The 18,160-nt window shown below is 50.9% G+C and overlaps 1 protein-coding gene and 1 non-coding gene across 2 annotated transcripts; one reads left to right on the top strand and one right to left on the bottom strand.

Annotated features, from left to right (window-relative positions):
• The first annotated feature begins 1,760 nt into the window (after nt 1–1,760).
• On the top strand, nt 1,761–4,810 carry POM121L2 (POM121 transmembrane nucleoporin like 2). Its single transcript, XM_059398964.1, has one exon. It carries the CDS (start codon nt 1,823–1,825, stop codon nt 4,808–4,810), a length of 2,988 nt encoding a protein of 995 aa, XP_059254947.1. The 5' UTR covers nt 1,761–1,822.
• Nucleotides 4,811–12,798: 7,988 nt separating this feature from the next.
• Nucleotides 12,799–12,880, bottom strand: TRNAS-GCU (transfer RNA serine (anticodon GCU)). Its single transcript has one exon. It is a non-coding gene; the product is annotated as a tRNA-Ser (tRNA).
• Nucleotides 12,881–18,160: the final 5,280 nt, after the last annotated feature.

The following is an 18,160-nucleotide window of genomic DNA, read 5'->3' as shown; positions in this document are numbered from 1 at the left end:
TACCACACCTGAGATAACTGCATGTTAGTACTTTGGTCAATATCCTCCCTTCTTTGCTGACCACATCTATACTTAGAAATCTACAGCTACGTTTTCACACAAATAAAGCCTAGAATTTAAAATTATATGAGGTTAGGAAGAAGCCTTATGTATCATGGACATAGACAAACATTAATATATAAAGGTCTGCCTTATCTTTGTTATCCTATCTTACAGCTGTACTCTAAGTTATTTAACTAAGTTCCGTTTGCCGACATTCTGGTTATTCCCCTGTTTTCTTTTTCTTAAAAGAATCCTCCCATGGACCCTCTCCTGTCCTATGCCCAAGATCTGCCCCTTGTCCTCTGCCCTCCCCAGGCCCATCACCTGCTCAGCCTGCCCCCTAAACACTAATTCAGGGCCCAGTCTCAAGGTTTTCTCTGTGCTGCTCCTACCCTGGGTTCAACTCCCCCGAGGCTGAACTTCTGCTGCTGGATCCTACCCACCCTTCCCCCTCTCTCTGTCCTGGAAAGTGAGCAGGGAACTTCCCAGGTTAACTTTAATGGCTGCTCGGAGCCCTAGGGCTGACCCTGTGGTCACTTTATCTGTGAAAAATTGCTTCAGGATACTTTGGAGTCTAGAGAGGCTGACAGCGCAGAAACCCTCCGGGAAGCCCGTCTGAAAGTCACGATCTGGAACCACCCAGGCCTCTGGGCGCCCAGCAGAGGGGGCGAGAGCAGTCTCGGGCCTTGACTCCTGGGAACCAGAAGACTTCTACCCTTTAATCTCTGCCTCTCGGGTCTTCTATTCAGAACCTTGTACTGAATGGAGCAGGGAGGACTTTTCTTTCCCGAGGGCCCTGAAATCGCCGGCAGGGGAAATTCCAGGAGCAGATTCAACCACAGAAAGTCAGGAAGGGCTCGAGAAGGGAAACTATTGCGCACCAGGGAAGAGTGTTCCCTCCAACCTGTCACTAGAGTCTCTCCGTCCCGACCCGCTGCTACCGGGGACTGACGGCAGCGCCCTGGCCTCGCGGCGCCACCGCCGCTGCGCCCGGAGCCACTCCCGCGCTCGGCCCCTCCCCACCGGCCTCCCGTCATCCCGCTGACAACTGAGGGGCGACCGGGATTCGGCCCGGGGGAGAAGAGCCGGGACGGGTCCGGGAGGTGGCGGCGTCAGGAGCTCGTCCTTCCGGCGGAGGCTGGCCCTGGAGGCGAAAAGGTAAGGGCAGCGGGAACGCAGAAGCGGGGGAAACGCCCGCCGAGTCCCCCAAATCAGCGTCCCGGGCTGCTGGCGGCCGGGGGGGCCCCGGTCGGCTCCCCTGCCCTGCGCGCTCCGAGCGCCGCCCCCACCCACCCCGCGGGGCTTGCCCCGACTCCCGGGCCGCGCGCCTGGACCCCCGAGTGGCCGCAGCCAGAGCCTGGAGACCCGGCGCCCACTCGACCGCGGCTCCCGGACGGCGTTGCGGGCGCGGAGCCAGGTCTCACGGCCTCACGGTCCCAGCCGCGCGGTCCCGGATGGCGCTGCGGGCGCGGAGCCAGGCCGCGCGCTGCCCCCCGGCCCCTCCCCGGCGCGCGCCGCAGCCGCAGCCGAGAGCGCACAGGCCCCAGCGCCCCGCCGAAGCGTCCAAACCGCACCGCAAGCTCCTGGGGCTGCCGGGGCCCCTCTCCTCTGTTCCCACGGGGCGCCGACCTGTGGGTGCCGGGCCTGGGGGCTGCCGAGTGCCCCGAGACCCTCGCACTTTCCTCGCGCCAGGATCCCAACCGTCAGCGGAACACGGCGCGCTCCGACTCCGGCTGAGTCCGTCAGAAACCGGGGGAACCGACCCGCCTCGGCGCCCCGCATGGGCAGTTACCTGGGCAGGCCGGGGTCCCAGCCGTCGTCTCCCGCGCAGGCGCGCACGGACTCGACCGAGAGGCCGCGGAACCGCCGGCGGGCTCAGCCCCTTCGTCAAGTCCACCGGCTTCCGGCCGTCCACCGCGCCCACCCGGCCCTGCGGCACCGACGTGCGAGGAGGCAGCCAAAACGGGATCCGGCCAGTCCCATCGCGTGGGCGGTCCATGAGGCTTGGAGGCGCTTTCCCATGGAGAGGTCCCAGAATTCCATCGTGGGGCCTCTTCCCTCAGACTGGTGGGACAGTTACCTCCAGCGGACTCTCTGGTCTCTTCGGCACCCCAGGGCAGCAGGGAGCCCGGTGACCATCAAGATAGCTCCTCCTGAGCGGAAAGCGCTTCCCACCACTTCTCCCGCAGAGGACATGGACTCTGCAGGGTCTTCACCCTCTCAGAAGCCCCCAGACCCGTGTGCAAAGGAGACGGTGCTGAGGGCCCTCGGAGAGTGCCAGAAAGGGAGAGTGAGGTTTGATGAGCCACTGTTTCCCGAGGACTCACACAGTGAAATCAGGAGTCCAGACACCAGAGCATCTGCATTTAGGCCCCTGGTGAAACACGGAGCTCTCACTTCTTTTGTGCCCAGGCCTGGGCCTCTGAAGAGAAGCCTCAAGCCCTGGAGTTCGGATCGTAGCTTGACGGAGAGGCCCAGTTGCTCCTACCTGAGCTCCTTGGCCAGCACACACACAGGTGGCCTGCTCGGCTCCAGAAGAAATGCGATCGCAAGTTCTTACAGTTCTGCGAGAACTTTCTCTGAGCTCTGGAAGAGAAATGTTTCCAGAATGTCCCTACAGACACCAGAATGGCCAGTAAAAAAGGCAGAAAAGGGTCATCGGTCTCACTCTCCAGTCTCACTGGAATCAGACGGGTCCCCAGAAGCATCTGGCAGCTCTGGGCTGCTCTCTAGTCCTGGGGACCTGCTGGCACCGACCCCACCTCGCCATCTTCGTGATGCAGACCCTGGAGAGGAACTGGCGTTAGGGGAGAAAGGTGAACTCCAGGGGAGCAATAAAGCCGGAGAGGAGACAACCAATCTCACCACAGACTCTGTCCCTGAGACGTGCTCTGCTCTTCAGCCTTCCCTGCCTCTCGCCCTGCCTTCTGCCAGCCCTGCTCCAACCCAGAACCCAAATCCACAGCTGGAGAGCCTCACAGAAATGCGGGAGTCTCCCCTGGCCCTCCCACCAGCCACGGGAGAGGCAGTCTCCCTGAAGGAGGGTAGCCCGCTGTCGTCCCAGGGCTGCTCAGGGTCAGAGCCCCTTTCAGGCACCTCTTCAGACTCCAGACCCATGTCAGCTTTCATCCTTCTGACCTCTGTTGCTCCCACATCACCGGCGACTGATGCCACATGGCCCCCTCCATCCTCTCAGGCCGAGGGGACTGCTGGCAGCCCTGCGGTGCTCCCCGGGCTGAGTCCTCTGTCCGGAATGAGCAGCCCAGCGCCCCATCTTCCTGCCTCTGCACCTCCCGAAGCCACAGCTTCTGCGGACCCCACGTCAAGCCCTATGTTGGGGCTCCCACCCAGGAGTGAGATCGGAGTCTCTTCATATGCCACAACTTCAGTGGCCACTACAACATCTTCAAGCATCCTGATTCCCCTGCCCACGATCGCTCCTTTCTCTTTCGAGCAGACCTCTCCTCTAGCTTCTCCTGCTTCAACCCACCTCCTCCATGGCCCAGTCAAGGCTCTCTCTGGCATCATGGCCACCCCCCCCAAAGACCGTTCTTTCGTGCCACCATTGGATTTGGCCATTGTGAATGTTACCGGTACCCCCGGCAACACTTACTCCACCCCTTCGACCAGCCACTCCTTCCTTCTTGGGGCTACCTGTGCCTTCAGGGCCAGCTTCACCCCGACCACAAGCTTCATCTTCCCAGCACACCCGCGTACTACTGTTCCTACCGTGCACACGGTCACCATCTTTAGCCAGGTTCTTTCCAGCGCTGTGCAGATATCCCCTAGTAAAAGCACTGCCAGCTTGCAGGGTGTGGGCTGTCCTCTGTCAGCTTCAGCCCTGGTAGCTTCGCCCCAGCCCTCATTACCATCCAGCATCTCCGCTCCCATATCCACACTCGGGTATCCCTCAGGGCCTGGCTCAGGGCCACTCTTCCCGTGCTCCCCAGGAGCCACTCTCCAGCAGGCATTGGGGGCTACAGGTGGGCAGAGGCAAGGGGCCTCACAACCAGCCCTTGGCCCAAGCCTCAGTAGCCCTTTCATTTTTGGAAACTCAGCTGCGGCCTTCCCCACCCCAATCCCGGCTCCGGCTCAGCTGGCCTTAAGCAGTACTGCGAAGTCACCCTCTGGGGGTTTGACCGCCTTGGCCTCCGCCTGTCCCCTCCCTGCCAGCATCTGGCCAAACTTTGGCAGCACTGCAGCAGGGGTTCCCTCTGGCCAAGCAAGTAAGACTGGTTTGGGGGTTGTGGCCCAGATGCACCAGAATGTGGCCTGTGGCTCTGTGTTTGGCAGCACAGCCCCACCCCCTTTTGCTTTTGGGGGATTAGTGACCCCTATGGACTGTGGGGACTCTGGGGTCAGTGGGCCTGGCCCGGACAGGAGCTCCAATCCCGGGACGTTCAGCACTGCAGGAGTGCCAAGTGGGACCCATGGCGCCATCTCACCTTTTGGAAAGGGCTGGAGCCAGAACAGTCCAGGCCTGACCAACCAGAGGCCACCTTTTGTCTTGGGGAGGGCCAGCATTTCTGCAGGAAAATCTATGTTTGGGGGCCCCTGCGTGGCCCCCTTTGCTCAGAGCACCCCTGTCCCTGGGCCAGTATCAACAAGCAGCAGCTTCAACTTTGGGATGACTTCTCCACCTGCCCAGGGTTGTGCCGGGAGAGGAACTTTCAGATCACCAGCCTCTTCATTTTCCATTGGTGCAAAATCAAAAACCCCAAAGAACCGGGACCAAGGGCATTCCCGAAGGCATGCCCACAGGAAATAGCCTGTGTCCCCCTCCCCTGATCTGGACTTCAGGATTGTGAAGAGCCTTGTGGGTCTTCCAATTCTCTACAGCAAACGACTCCCAGATCTCAGGCTAGAACTTTACATATTCACCGTGTGGGTCCCAATCTGCAACCTTAGAAGAAGGTGAAGAGCCAAGGTATCTAGCAGTAACGGCAGAATGAAACCAAGTAGGACCGAACCTTTGCAACTAAAGAACTGTCCCTTCTCACCCACTCCTCTCTCTGTCGGGTGAGAGTGGTCAGGACACCGCCCCGACTTTCTCCTCGGGAACAGACATGCCAGGAAGGCAGCAAGTACATCCTGCACTCTTGCATCTTTTGGGGGGAGGAACAGAGTCTAAAACTTAGCCTGCTCTCATCTGGCCGGAAGAACTCATTCCCTTTCTCGTCCCACAGGGGTGCGCCCCCTCATCTCTCACTGCTTTTTCTTCAGTGAGCGCTTGGAGGAGCTTTGGATGTAATTTGACCTTGACTTGAATTCGATGAAATCTGGTGTAATTGTCCCTGATGGATCAACCCTTGAGGGCTGCACTTGCTGTCACTTCCTCCCACCGAAGCGGTTTTAATCTTTTCCTGGGAGAGGTGGTGCTCTGGCCCTTTCCTTTCCCTGCCAGTTTAGCTCCTCACAGACGGGAAAGTCCCGTCTGTCAGATCCCAGAGGTCACTCCGTGTTCCAGAAAAGGGAAGCTCTCGGCCAATGTCCCTCCAGGCTTGGAGCAAGGCTCCTGGCCTTCTGCTATCCACTCTCCAGTGTGTCTCTGAGACTTGCTCTCATCACTTTGTCGACACAACTGTGCCTTTTGTACTTTGAGCTGAGTCTGGAGGAGGAATGGCTTGGAGGAGTGATGTTACTCCCAGCGAGCAGAGCCCCTGTGAGAAGTTTCTGGGGCTGGGCTGATTGTCTAGGGCTAGCAAGACCACTTAATGGCTGCAAATATTGATTCCTGACCTCACAACAGGGTTTTGACTTCAAGGGCGGACTCCTCAAGTAATAGGGCCTGGAGAGGGAAGGACATGTTCTTCTCTCTACATTATAGTCATGATCCTACAGTATGAGCCAGAAAGGCCCAATTAGGGAGCCAAAGTTTACACTTCATGTTTCCTTTGAATCTGTACCTCCACATTCACATCTCTCCCAGAGAGGACAGGCAGGGCAGGAAGCCTCTTAGACCTGAGAACATGGGAGAAAGGGAGACATGTCAGCAGACATCTGCTCTGGAACCAACAGGAGGTCTGTAAGTGAACTGTGACATATTCCTTAGCATTTCCTAGTGTGGGGGGAGGCAAGAATGGCTCCCTGAACACATCTATCTCCTGTTTTATGGATATCTTGGAAGAGGTCCAATTGGAACAACAAGCAATCTTCTATTGGTTGATAAAATAAAAATAAATGTTGAAATAAGTACATGCTACAGGAATTACTGTTAAACTCGTATCAATAGAGAGGCAGAAAGACATTAAGAAACTTGCCCAAGCCCACCCTGTTAGTGAAGGCCAATGTGGGGTTTTAAACTTCATGGTTCCAAGGTCTGTGGTCACCTCTCCCTCACTACAGCAGGTCCCCAGAGCTAGAGCTGTATAGCAGGCATGTCTGATTAAATCTCCATGCCGTTTCAGATGTTTACAGCATTCCATGACCCAAGAGTGCCATCTTACAGAGGGGGGCAAGAGTTCTTTACATGATAATTTAATATTTATCTAGTCATGACCATATGCCCTGTGTTGTGCTTTGCACCAGACATTCAGAGGCAAAGGACGACTCCTGTCTGGGAAAACTGAGGCAGGGGGGGATTGGTAAGTTAGCCCGTAAGTCCAGTACAAATGCTGGGGGGAATGGTAGCGGAGCAAGTCATCTTATTTAAAACTCAGAACTTAAACAAACAAACAAACAAAAGGACTCAGAACTTCAATATTGTCTTTATGTGTTTGGAGCACCAAGGGGAAAGGGACATTGCAGGCTGAAGGCAGATGTTCACGGACAGGTCTAGAAGACAGAGCAGATCTCTTGAGTTAACTTCCAAGGAGATACTGGGAAACTTCCAGGTGTGGCTGGGGAGAAGCCCTGGCAGATCTGGACAGATCGTGGGGCAGATCGTGGGCATATTGTGGGCAGATCACAGAGCAGATCGTGGGCACATCGTGGGCAGATCCTGGGTGTGCTTACAAACCACATGCAGCATGGACAGTGTTCCAAACACAATGGAGAGCCTCAGAAAGATTTTAATCAGGGAAGAGACAAGTTTGGGTTTGATGGTTCTGGCTGTCACGTGAGGAGGAATCACATGGGGACAGACTGGAGGCTTAGAGACATGGGAGAGTGTGAAGACACCTGCAAATGTTAAAAATATGGGTTCAAACTAGGTAGCCAGCAGTGACTGCTCACCAGGCAGAGAGAGAGCAGAAATCGAGGAGCAGGGACTGGTAACCAATTGCATGGTTGTGGGAGGAGGAGAGAAGCAGAATGAGGGAAAGGGGTTGCTGAAGAAGATGGATTCTGAGCCGTCTGGCTTGGAAAGAGGGGAGAACAGTCTGGGCAGAATACACGGAATTTCGCATAGATTGTGAGATGACTTGGGTGGGAAGGAAACCTCTGCAGGCCCTTCAATCACTTGCTCACAAACCATGGGCTGACCGAGACTGGTTACTAGGCACTCTTCTAACACGTGGGATGCATCAGGAACAGACAAAGTTCCTATTCTTTTTTTTTTTAAGATTTTATTTATTTATTTGACAGAGAGAGATCACAAGTAGGCAGAGAGGCAGGCAGAGAGAGAGGAGGAAGCAGACTCCCTGCTGAGCAGAGAGCCCGATGTGGGACTCGATTCCAGGACCCTGAGATCATGACCTGAGATGAAGGCAGAGGCTTGACCCACTGAGCCACCCAGGCGCCCCCCAAAGTTCCTATTCTTGTCCGAGCTTCTCTTCTGGGTAATGATAAACAATAAACCATCAACACAACAGAAAGTAATGAGTACGTGAACGAGATGGTAAATGGCAGGAGCCAAATAGAGGTCGTAGAAGGACTGAGACGGGGCCGGAGTTTCATCTGCGGTCTTACGAGAAGCGGACAACTGAGCATAGATGTGAATTCACATGCCAGTGAACGAGGGAAGAGGATTCCAGGCCAGAACTGGTGCCAGGCTGCAGGGGGGGGGGAGGGGGGCTTTGGGGCAAAGAAATGACAGGTCAACTCACTTTTAGGTAGTATTATTCTGATTGCTGGCTGAGATGAGACCGCAGGGTAAGAGGGGAGATGGAACATGAAACAGACTAACTTATTTATTTATTTATTTTAACTAGGCTTCAACACGGAACTTGAACTCATGACTCTGAGATTGGGACCTGAGCTGAGACCAAGACAGAGCCACCCAGATACCCCCATACTTTCTTATTCTTGAGAAAACAAAATTTTCATTGTGATTGTAAATTCTCATTTTTTATTATGCTTTTCTGCAGTCTAAGTGAGGTTTCTGCTCCAGCAGACTACCCCAGTAGTGTTGAGTTTGTTGAGTAGTAGTGACATGTATCTATAGTGTTGAGACATGTATCTGTCGAATGCAGAAGACAAGTTTTTTTTTTTTTTTTTTTTTTTAATCTCAGGGGGCTCATTTTAAAGCAGTCCGGACTGTACCATAGAAAATACAAATAAGTTTAGGGGCACCTGGCTGGCTGAGTCAGTAGAGCCTGCAACTCTTGGTCTCAGGGCCATGTGTTCAAGCCCCACGTGGGGTGTGAAGCCTATTAAAAAAAAAAAAAAAGATTAAAACAATACAAATAAGTTTCATATGAAGGAGAAAGAAGGGAATTCTAACCAAGGTGGTACTATCTTTACCGGTGTGGCCAGAGATGAAGCTCATGGCTCAGCTTTGCTACCTCATACAATTCCAGCATTTTCCTGTGGCAGGGGTACGCTTTCTATTCACATCACTGGGGCTAGGTTAGAGAGGAAAGCGCGAGAAGGCAGGGTGGCCATGCGGAGAACTGTGACTTCTTAGACAACATGGAGAAAACCCAAGTCTGTTGTTTGTTTACAGAAGTCGTGGAAAAATATTTAACTGGGTGAAAGGACTAATTCCGACCTGTTGAAGAATGTGCTTTCCAGAACAAAAATGTCCATATTTTAGTTCTGATCTCTCTCAATACACTCTTCAAACTGATATGAAGGAAATGAATTCCTGGAAGTATACTTGGAAAGTAAATTTTCTCTCACTTGTTGAGGAGAATGCTCTCAAGTCTCTTAGGGTCAGCACTTTGCTGAGAATGTCATTCTTTCATGCATGAGGGGTGGTGAGGAATCCTGCCAAGGTTCAGCCCTCTTCCCAATGAGTGCTGTGAGTTTTCTCCTGCTCCCAAGGACCACTTCTTGGTTCTACAAATTATTTTGGGAAGCTGTCCTCTCGTGGCCACTTTTGCCTTAGCTCTTTTACGCACAGTAAAATGCATAGATCTCAAGTGTAGACAGAACGACGAGGTTTGCATATGTATATCCCGTGTGACCTCCGTTCACATCAAGATCAAGAACATTCCCCTTACTCCAGAATGCTACCTTAGGCCACCTTACCAGTCAACACTGCATCCTGCAGGCTAATCACTATTCTGATTTCGATCACCAGACAGTTTTGCTTGCTCCGGAACTTCATATAAGTGGAATCACATAGTACATTGCCTTGTGTGGCATTTTTTGCCTGGTGTTATGGTTTTGAGATTTAACTGTGCTGTTATATATACAACAGAACTGATAGAAATGTATTGTTTTTATTGAAAATAGATTTCTATTTTATAAACAAATCACAATTCACCTATATAGTGCAAGGAAATGAGATGCCTGATCATGTCCATAGTTAGGAGAAACAACATCTGTTAAAGCCCCGCCAGCAGAGCGGCACAGCAGAAGCATGCTGGGCCCATACCCCAGAGACTGATGCGTCAAAACTCTCCTCTGCTAGGATCCTTGCATTTCTTCCCTCCCAGATCTCAGGAGGAATGGGCAAGTTGCAGAATCTAGTTTTCCTTTGACCCCTCCTACGATGCCTTACCACACTATTTAATTTCTACAGATGGTTAAGAAACAAATCTCTCTCCCTTCTTATTTGGGACGAGGTGACAAATTCACGTTTACTTTCCAATGGATCAGCATTACGTCTTTCAGAATACACACTTGTTTCTAGCTATGTTTTTTTTTTTAAAAAGATTTATGTGTTTATTTGACAAGAGAGATCACAAGTAGGCAGAGAGGCAGGCAGAAAGGGAGGAGGAAGCAGGCTGCCCTCAGAGCAGAGAGCCCGATGCAGGACTTGATCCCAGGACCTGATACCAAGACCTGAGCTGAAGGCATAAGCTCAACCCACTGAGCCACCCAGGTGCCCAATTTTATATTTCCTTCACACTTTAAAGAAAAATGTTCTTATTGGGGATTTTTGCCTGGTGCCTCTATTACACTTCACTTGGGCACTAGTCTCCTGCTTCTTTCATTTCTTTACTCAGTCTGATGCGTGATTTATCAGATCAAGTTAACGGGAGTGCTTTGTGAATCCTTCCTAAAGCAAGACATGTTGCAGTAATCATGAAGACACCATTTGTAGGCACTTTATGGGCAAAACAGAAGCAAAGAAGTTAAATGGGAAATAGTAGAGAAAAATGCAAGGGATTTGTTAACAACAAAAGAAGTTTGTGCATCAGGATCCCATGGACAGACTCAGAAAACAAAACAAAACAAAACACAGAAGTCTTAGCAAGACATTTGCAAAAATGTGTCTTTGAGAAAAGTTTTGTGAGTAAAGTACTCTGGAGTGAGTTTCTTATAAAAAGAAAATACAAATTCCTATAATAAGCACCTGAAATAAGAAAAATTGCTTTAAAAAATCACATGGAAAAATGGAAATAAAGTGGGTGGGGGGGTTGGAGGACCAGGGACGGCCCGGGTGGGGGGTGCTGCTTTGATACCTCACGTTCATGGGTGCGCACTTCGACTCACAGTAGAATGTGCAAGAAGGCAGGAGCTGATATGCCATCATCTAGTAAAGACTGGTTTTCAACACATGATAACTCCGAGGGGTAACTTTGCAGGGCCAAGGCCAGGCTGCCCCTAGATGGGCCACTTTGGTGTGAAGATTATTTTGAGTTAAAAAGCCATCCGAACCCAGCAGATTCAGGAAAAGCTTTTTATCTCTCCTACAAATGGCTAAAAAGAAATTTGGTAGAGAACCTGCTCCAGGAAGAGAGCTGTTACAGCAGAGAACTATGTTATACTGTGAAGTCGGTCTGAGAAGAATCTAAGAGGTCCTCTGTGTCCTGTTGTTTTTGAGTGGCCCAGAAAATATTTGTGTCCCAAACATTTGCTCTTTGTCATTTTCCAGAGAATTGCGTTTCATCCCTCAAGTCTCAGACTACAGTCCAGTTCTTAGTTCAGAATGACATGTATTCGTCATTTTGCTTGGCTGTCCTTGGAACTTCATGTCTGTGTGTGTTCCCTCTATGAACAAGGTTAAACTTTATTTTCTCCTGTGAATCTTTCTCATGTCAATTTGATTCTTGAAGGAGCTTCAAGGGCAGAGGAAATTCTTCCTGCCTGGAGCAAGATACCTGTGTGGTCTTAAGATGTCTCCCCACAAACTGCCTATTCATCATCAAAGGGGAAAGCCTACTCATGTGTGACCTTGACTGTGATCAGAATTAACCACATTAATGAGGGGCAATAAACATTGCATGCTTCTTGAGTTTTCTGCCCCGATAAAGACTTAGTACCACTTACGTGGTGTTGTGGTCAGGGATGCAAAATCTGGGCCTTATTATGAGGGGGAAAAAAATCCCACAAAGTGCAAATGAGAAGTATTATTTAAAAACAACAAGAACACAGAACACAAAGGGAGCAGTTATTGTACTATTTTAAAATGGCATTTCATAAAATACAAAAAGAGGCTGTGAAGATGTTTTAGATAAATGGAAACTAAAAGGATATGGACAACTGATGTTAACTACCTGGAATTTAAATAAAAACATTTTTTTTTAAAGGGATTTGGGGGGCACCTGGATGGCTCAGTGGGTTAAAGCCTCTGGCTCTCTGCTCAGCAGGGAGCCTGCTTCCCTTCCTCTCTCTCTCTCTCTGCCTGCCTCTGCCTGCTTGTGATCTCTCTCTGTCAAATAAATAAATAAATAAAATCGTAAAAAAAAATTTTAAAAAGGGATATGGGCGACTGATAAAACAGCTAATCTTTACCGGAGGGGAAATGCTATCCAGGGCATTACTGGATCAACAGACAACACTGAAATACAGACCAGAGATTTTAAAAATAACACCATTGTGAAATACACGAAGCTGACACATACTTTCATTATACATAAAGAATATCCTTATTTTTAGGAAATATCTATTTAAATATTTGAGAACAAAAGCCCATGAAACATAGAATTTACTCTTACCCGGTTCTGAAAACAAATAGAGAAACACAAAGATGAAGATGGAGACAGTCGGAGAGCGGGGGGGACGGAGCGGGGCGAAGGGAGGGAGAGGAAGGGAATGGTTTCCAGTGTTAAGGGGTGAATCCCCCAAAAAAGGTATACCGGTTGTTTTTGTACTATTCTTAGTCTTACTAGTTTTCTTCACGTTTGAAGGTACTTCCAAGTAAAATGTTAAAGATCCTTGTAATGGCAATTCGGAAAAGGGCAGAAAGAATAGTAACACAAACACCCAAGGTCCCGCCACGCAGCGCGGACGGTCTGCAGTATTTTGCCGACGTCTTTCTCTGCCTCCACCGCCGTCGAGCTGCATTTTGAAGCAAATCCAGGGCACAGTTCCCAGGGAGCACCCGTTCTCCGAGGGTGGCCGGCCTCGACCTCGGCTTGGGTCCGGGCGAGGAACAGCCCCCGCGCGCGGAGGTCTTGCCCGAGGCCGCCGGCAGGGGCCCACCCGCCGGACGCGTGAGGTACAAAACGTGCGCGCCCGCTGCTGAGCGAGACCGGCACCCGCCGACGAGGGTGGGATTCGAACCCACGCGTGCAGAGCACAATGGATTAGCAGTCCATCGCCTTCACCACTCGGCCACCTCGTCCCACAGGTACCTGCGCTTTTTGAAGACTCTCTTAATTCTCCCTTTTAGCAAAGCTTTGCACTTTGACCCTGAGGCGTGGCGTTGTTTTTCAAACTGCGGCTGTCCCAGAGAATTCTCACACCCGACCGCTCCCTCCACCTTCTCCCCGGGGAACCTGTCACACTAGGAGGCTCCTGCCACACCCGCCCGGGTCGCCCGCCTCGGCGGTCATCCTTCCTTCGTGCTCGCACTTGCCTTCCGGTCCCGAGAGATTCTCTCTACCCCCCCCCCCCCCCCCCGCCACCACCAAACTCCATAATCTCGTTTTCTACCCGCTGCACCCTCAGTCTCTGCTCAGCCTTCCGATCTCCTCTGAGGCCCGACAGCCCCGGCCCCCAGTTTTCCTTACCGCCCTACTTGCTGCGGCTTTACCGTTGAAGACTCTTCGATAAAACGTTTTCCCTTGCAAATGTATTTTCATTGCATACCTGCTACAGGATTTTATCCTAATATGATGTATTTTAGTGCTCAAACATCCTTTCGTGCCACTGTGCAACAAACAGCATACACTGAAATCCAAATTTTAGTTATTTCCAGCGACGATGCATCTATTTAAGCACTTTCCTTCTGCCTTGAATAGCTGTCGCATTTAGCCGTGGCACACAGTAAAAGATGCACAGAGATAATTTTGTGCATAGGTCATTTATTATACATGCAAAGTAGGATTGCACTGGAAACGCGTTCTTCAGTGAAAGGGCTGGGAATATTTCCCCCCAAGTCATGTGTCCGCAGAGGAATAAGAAGAATTTAGTGGGAATTAACAGCAAAAAGACCACTAGTTTGTGCTTCTAAGTATGGGACATTTTACAAAAGGTGCTTTCATGATTGTTTAAGGTGCATTCTCTTCGGTACATTTCCTCCATCTCAATTTAGTAAATAAACGGTAAATAGTTTATTTACTAAATTTACTAGTAAATAACAGGGATAGCGAAGAGGGGACTTGCAACCACCTAAGTATAGTTTCACCAAGTATGATTATCTATTTCCTTGGACAAAAGTCAAGTAGAATCGTTTTCTTAAGAGTCTGAGTAAGTGTAGAAAAATTAAAGCGCTAACGTGACGTGATACGTGCGTTCCCTTCCGCGTTAGTGTGCTGTCAGTCGGAAGGGGATGAGAAATTTGTCACCTCCTCCGCGAAGAGGCCCTTAAGAACATGCCACTGAGACGCAGCCCTCGGTCTCATTTACAGACAATATATACAGAATATCGGAGACGCCAGCGTTTCCAACCAATTGTTCCTTCTTGGCAACAGGGAATATCATCCTCCCCGACCCCCCCCCCACCCCGCCTCGGCCCCCAGGTCTCAGGCCGCAGCAGCTAGCTGTCGCGTGCAAAGTAACACAACGGCCGGACTGGCGAGGGGCTGGGAAGCGGAGAGGGTCGCGCCCCCCAGGAGCAGGTGCGTGCTGGCGCAGGTGCACTGTCGGGAAGTGTTTCGCTCGGTCCCGATCTCCAGCCTCTGCTGCGGGGCGCGCCGGCTTCTCTGACCCAACTTCCCGGATCTCCACTAACACGAGCGCGGCTGTTTTCCCACCACATTTCCTTGCTCCTCGCCTCGCTCCGAGATGCTTTCCTCCTCTTTCCAAAACCCAACGAAAGAGCCTGTTTCCAAAAACAAACGTCCCCGGCAATACCCAGAGTGACTGCGCTTGTCCAATCCGCACAACGGGGTCCACGGGGGGAGGTGGGACGACAAAAAGCCAGCTTCAGAGTAGGTTGGTAAACGTTTCCGTCGTTGTCTTACTGAGCCGGGGAGACAGCATTTCGGTCTGCTCTGAAGGAGAGCCCCAGCTTGTTGGCTCACAGGGGGTGGCAGCAAGAATAAGTTTGGCCTTATTTGCATGGAAAGAAGAGCGATTTGCATGGAAAGAAGAGCATGGCTCTCAGAAAGGAGCTGAGTGTCCGAAATCCAGGGGGAAACCAGACAGAGGTCCCACCAAGACTTGAGCTTGGATCGCTGGGTTCGGAGTCCAGAGTGCTGGCTATTACACCATGGGACCCAACCCCCTGGTGGTGACCCTAAAGGCTTTGTTGACCTGCTTGTCCTTCCTTAGATCCAGTGGCTTGAAAAGTGGGAGCATTCTGCTTTCCGTCCTGTAGGATTAAGTGATGGGCTGCTACCTGTCACACACCATCTAAACCAGAGTCTTAATAGAAAACATCGACTTCCAAACGTCAGACATCCTCCCCTGCGTCCCCGAATCTCCTCCTGCACCATTCGGAGCTGGGTGCTCCGGGAGGGGGCAGGCAAGGCGGTGACGGAGACCCAGCCCTTCCCGAGGTGCAGGCTCCGTGACAGGTGTTTCGGCCGCCCTGTGGGATGGGGTGCCCTGTCCCTGTTTCAGGGGTGAGGAAGCTGAGGCAGAGCCCTGAGGTCCCTCGCTTCGTTATCAGGTCTTATTCGCGCTCTGGAAAGGTTTCACCGGGGGAGCCGCTGGCGCCTCCGCAGAAGTCCACGTGCCTGCGCTGCGAGGCTGGACGAGGCTCCCAGGGCGCCCGGAGCACCTCGGGGTGGGGAAGCAGACGGGAAGAGGGACGGATCGCAACCGCCATCCTCCCCTTGCTCAGCGCTCAGGAACCGGCCACGTGAGCAGGAGAGACCCCCAAAGAGACGCCAGGGCGAACCGCCCCCTGCCCACCCACCAGCCTCCCCTCCCCTCCCCTTCCGGGGCGCTGAGGCTGAAGCACAAACAGGCCCCGCTATTTGTAAGAGCTTTCACACTCTACATCATCATCGCTGTACTTTTTCTCTCTCCTAAAGAAGTTTCTGTACCTGTGCTCTGTGGCCCTGGGCTGGTCACCTGTTGTCTGCCCTCCCAAGGCTGACCCCTGAGTCCTCACACAGATGCCCAGCTCCTAGGACTTCCTGCTGGACCTCTGGGTCGACCTGTCTGTCCCTCACTGGCTGCTGCTGGGTCCTCCTGCAGGTGGAACTTTGATCCCTGGGTCCCACCCTTGTTTCTTTTGTGAGAAGCTGGAAAGCCCCAAGGCTGACATTTTACACCTTTCGGCTGTAGAAAATTGTGTCTGGCCCACATATTGAAGTCTGGGGAGGCTGCCAGAGGTGTCGGAAGTTAATTCTGTGAACTTGACCTCAGACAAGGTTTAACAAATTGTGAGAGGGGTTTCCTTTCCCTCTAGACTCTTCCCTCTCTAGTGTCATTGCTTTGTCCCCCAGCCTGCTTAGTGGAGCTGGGGTACTCATCTCTTAGATGTCTTCCTGGCTCCCCCTCTCCTGGGATCCTGATCCCCCCTCTCCAATTCAGTCCCTACCCTGACCCTATCTGCCCTGCCAGACTGTAAATTGTAATGGCCAGGGCAGGTCAGGAAGGGGGTCCTCCTTGTGTTCAAGGCTGAGAGGGGGCAGGCTGGTGAGAACTTCAGTTGTTAGGGGTGTGAGGTGATAGGAAAGAGCGAGAGAGAAGTGAGCAGCTGCCATGGATCTTGCTGGGCCCAGGGCTTCCAACCCGCTCCTTCCCAGCTCTGGAAAATGGTTGTGAGCCAGCCCTTGCCTGTGTTGGGGAGCAAGTAACTCTGTCCTCATCAAGGTCGTTCTTGCTGGAATAAGAATCGGATTGACATGAGACAAATTAACAGAAAAAAAATCCCATTTAACAGGAGGAATCCACAGAGATATAGGAATTCCAAAGAGAGTCTATCTGAGGTATATATGTCATCCTGACTAAGGAAGAGGGGGGTGGGTAGGGGACTTCAGGGCAATGAGAGGCAGAGAAGATGCTCAGTAATTAGATGTTCGTTCTGTCCTGTAGATGGGTCACTCAGATAAAATGCATCTCTGACAATGACCTTTACTTTGGAATAGATTTCCGATTTAGAATCGTCTATGTAGTGAAGGAAGGAGCAAAAGTTTCTCTTGAGCCCACAAAGTGTCAGTTGCCTTCAGCTCAGGATAATCTTCATGCCACAGTGGTCCATCTTTGGGCTATCTGCCCTCCGCCCCTACAGCTGATGTACTGAATATGATTTCTTTATGTCCATTCATAGAACATTTCTTATATAGATTTATTTCTAAAATGAATCTTCGTATTACTTTCATTGGATGAAATATAATTAGTTATTTGCATCAAGAATAACCTGAACGGTAAATAAAATTAGAAAAAATCCGTATTGTTTCAGAAAAGGTCACTGATTTACAAAATGAGATGCCTGAAATGATTCTCAGTGAAGGAAGTTTTCTGAACATGTAGTAAAAATGGTAAATCAGATTATCTCTGGATACACTTTAAAATAAGAAAATCAGCTACCTGAAATAAAGCTTGAACATAAAGCTTCTCAACTGTATAAGATTTTAGGACAACCAAGATCATCCATTTTTTAAAGAGGGAAGATAAGGGCGGGGTTGGGGGAGGGAGAGGGAGAGGGAGAAGCAGGCTTCCTGCTGAGCAGGGAGACCAATGTGATCCCAGGGCCCTGGGATCATGAGACCTGAGGGACCTGGGGAGAGGCTGAAAAACTACCTGAGCTTATGAGAGGTTGCTGAGATCCAGGAGACTAAGACAGCTGGAGTTGGCAGGACAGAGAGCTGTGATGAGAGAAAGTTCTAGAAGGAATTCCCCACTGAGGAGAATAATGATCAGCATGTTCAGGCAAGGCGGTAACTATACACAGCTGGGAATGAACCATCCACAAAGATCAGAGGTAACTGTGATATTTGCTTGTCCTTTCAGATCAGGAGAAATGATACAAGGTATATGTCTATTGATTTCAAGAATCTAGGTTCAACTCCTGTTCAGAAGACAAGACAAGGAAAGGAAAGAAAGAGAGGGAGGAAGAGAGGGAGGGGGGGAGAGGGAGGGAAAGAAAGAAGGAAAAGAAAAAAGGAAAGAAAGAAAAGGAAAAGAAATGAAAAGAAGAAAGAAGGGAGGAAGCCTGTTTTTTGTTCAAAGTGATAGAGAGGTAGAGAGAAGGGCTGTCCTGAATTAGCCCTCCACCAGCAGCCAATCTCAGCTGTCAGTGACATTTTAGTTTGGAAACATCGAAATAACAACCTTTTAAGAATTTCTCTTTTACTTTGTGTATCTCTTGATGTTTTCAGAAAAAGGAGGTTGGTTGGGAAACAACTTTGGAAAGACAATTTAAAACCGAACAAGCAAGCAAGCAAGCAAGGAGGAAGGAAGGCAGAGGCCTGTCTCTCTTTTCCAGTACTTGTGCCCCTTGAGCAGCCGCGCGCAGTCATGGGAGTACAGAGAAAGCACCAAGTTCAAACTTAGATGCACCCGG

Source organism: Mustela nigripes, chromosome 5, assembly GCF_022355385.1.
Source record: "Mustela nigripes isolate SB6536 chromosome 5, MUSNIG.SB6536, whole genome shotgun sequence".
Taxonomy (NCBI): Eukaryota; Metazoa; Chordata; class Mammalia; order Carnivora; family Mustelidae; genus Mustela; species Mustela nigripes.
The sequence above is the reverse complement of the archived record's forward strand: the minus strand, read 5'-3'. Positions and strand labels throughout refer to the sequence as shown.

Excerpts from the sequence above, each read along its gene's own strand:
- POM121L2 (XM_059398964.1), top strand. The coding sequence starts at position 1,823 with ATGGGCAGTTACCTGGGCAGGCCGGGGTCCCAGCCGTCGTCTCCCGCG.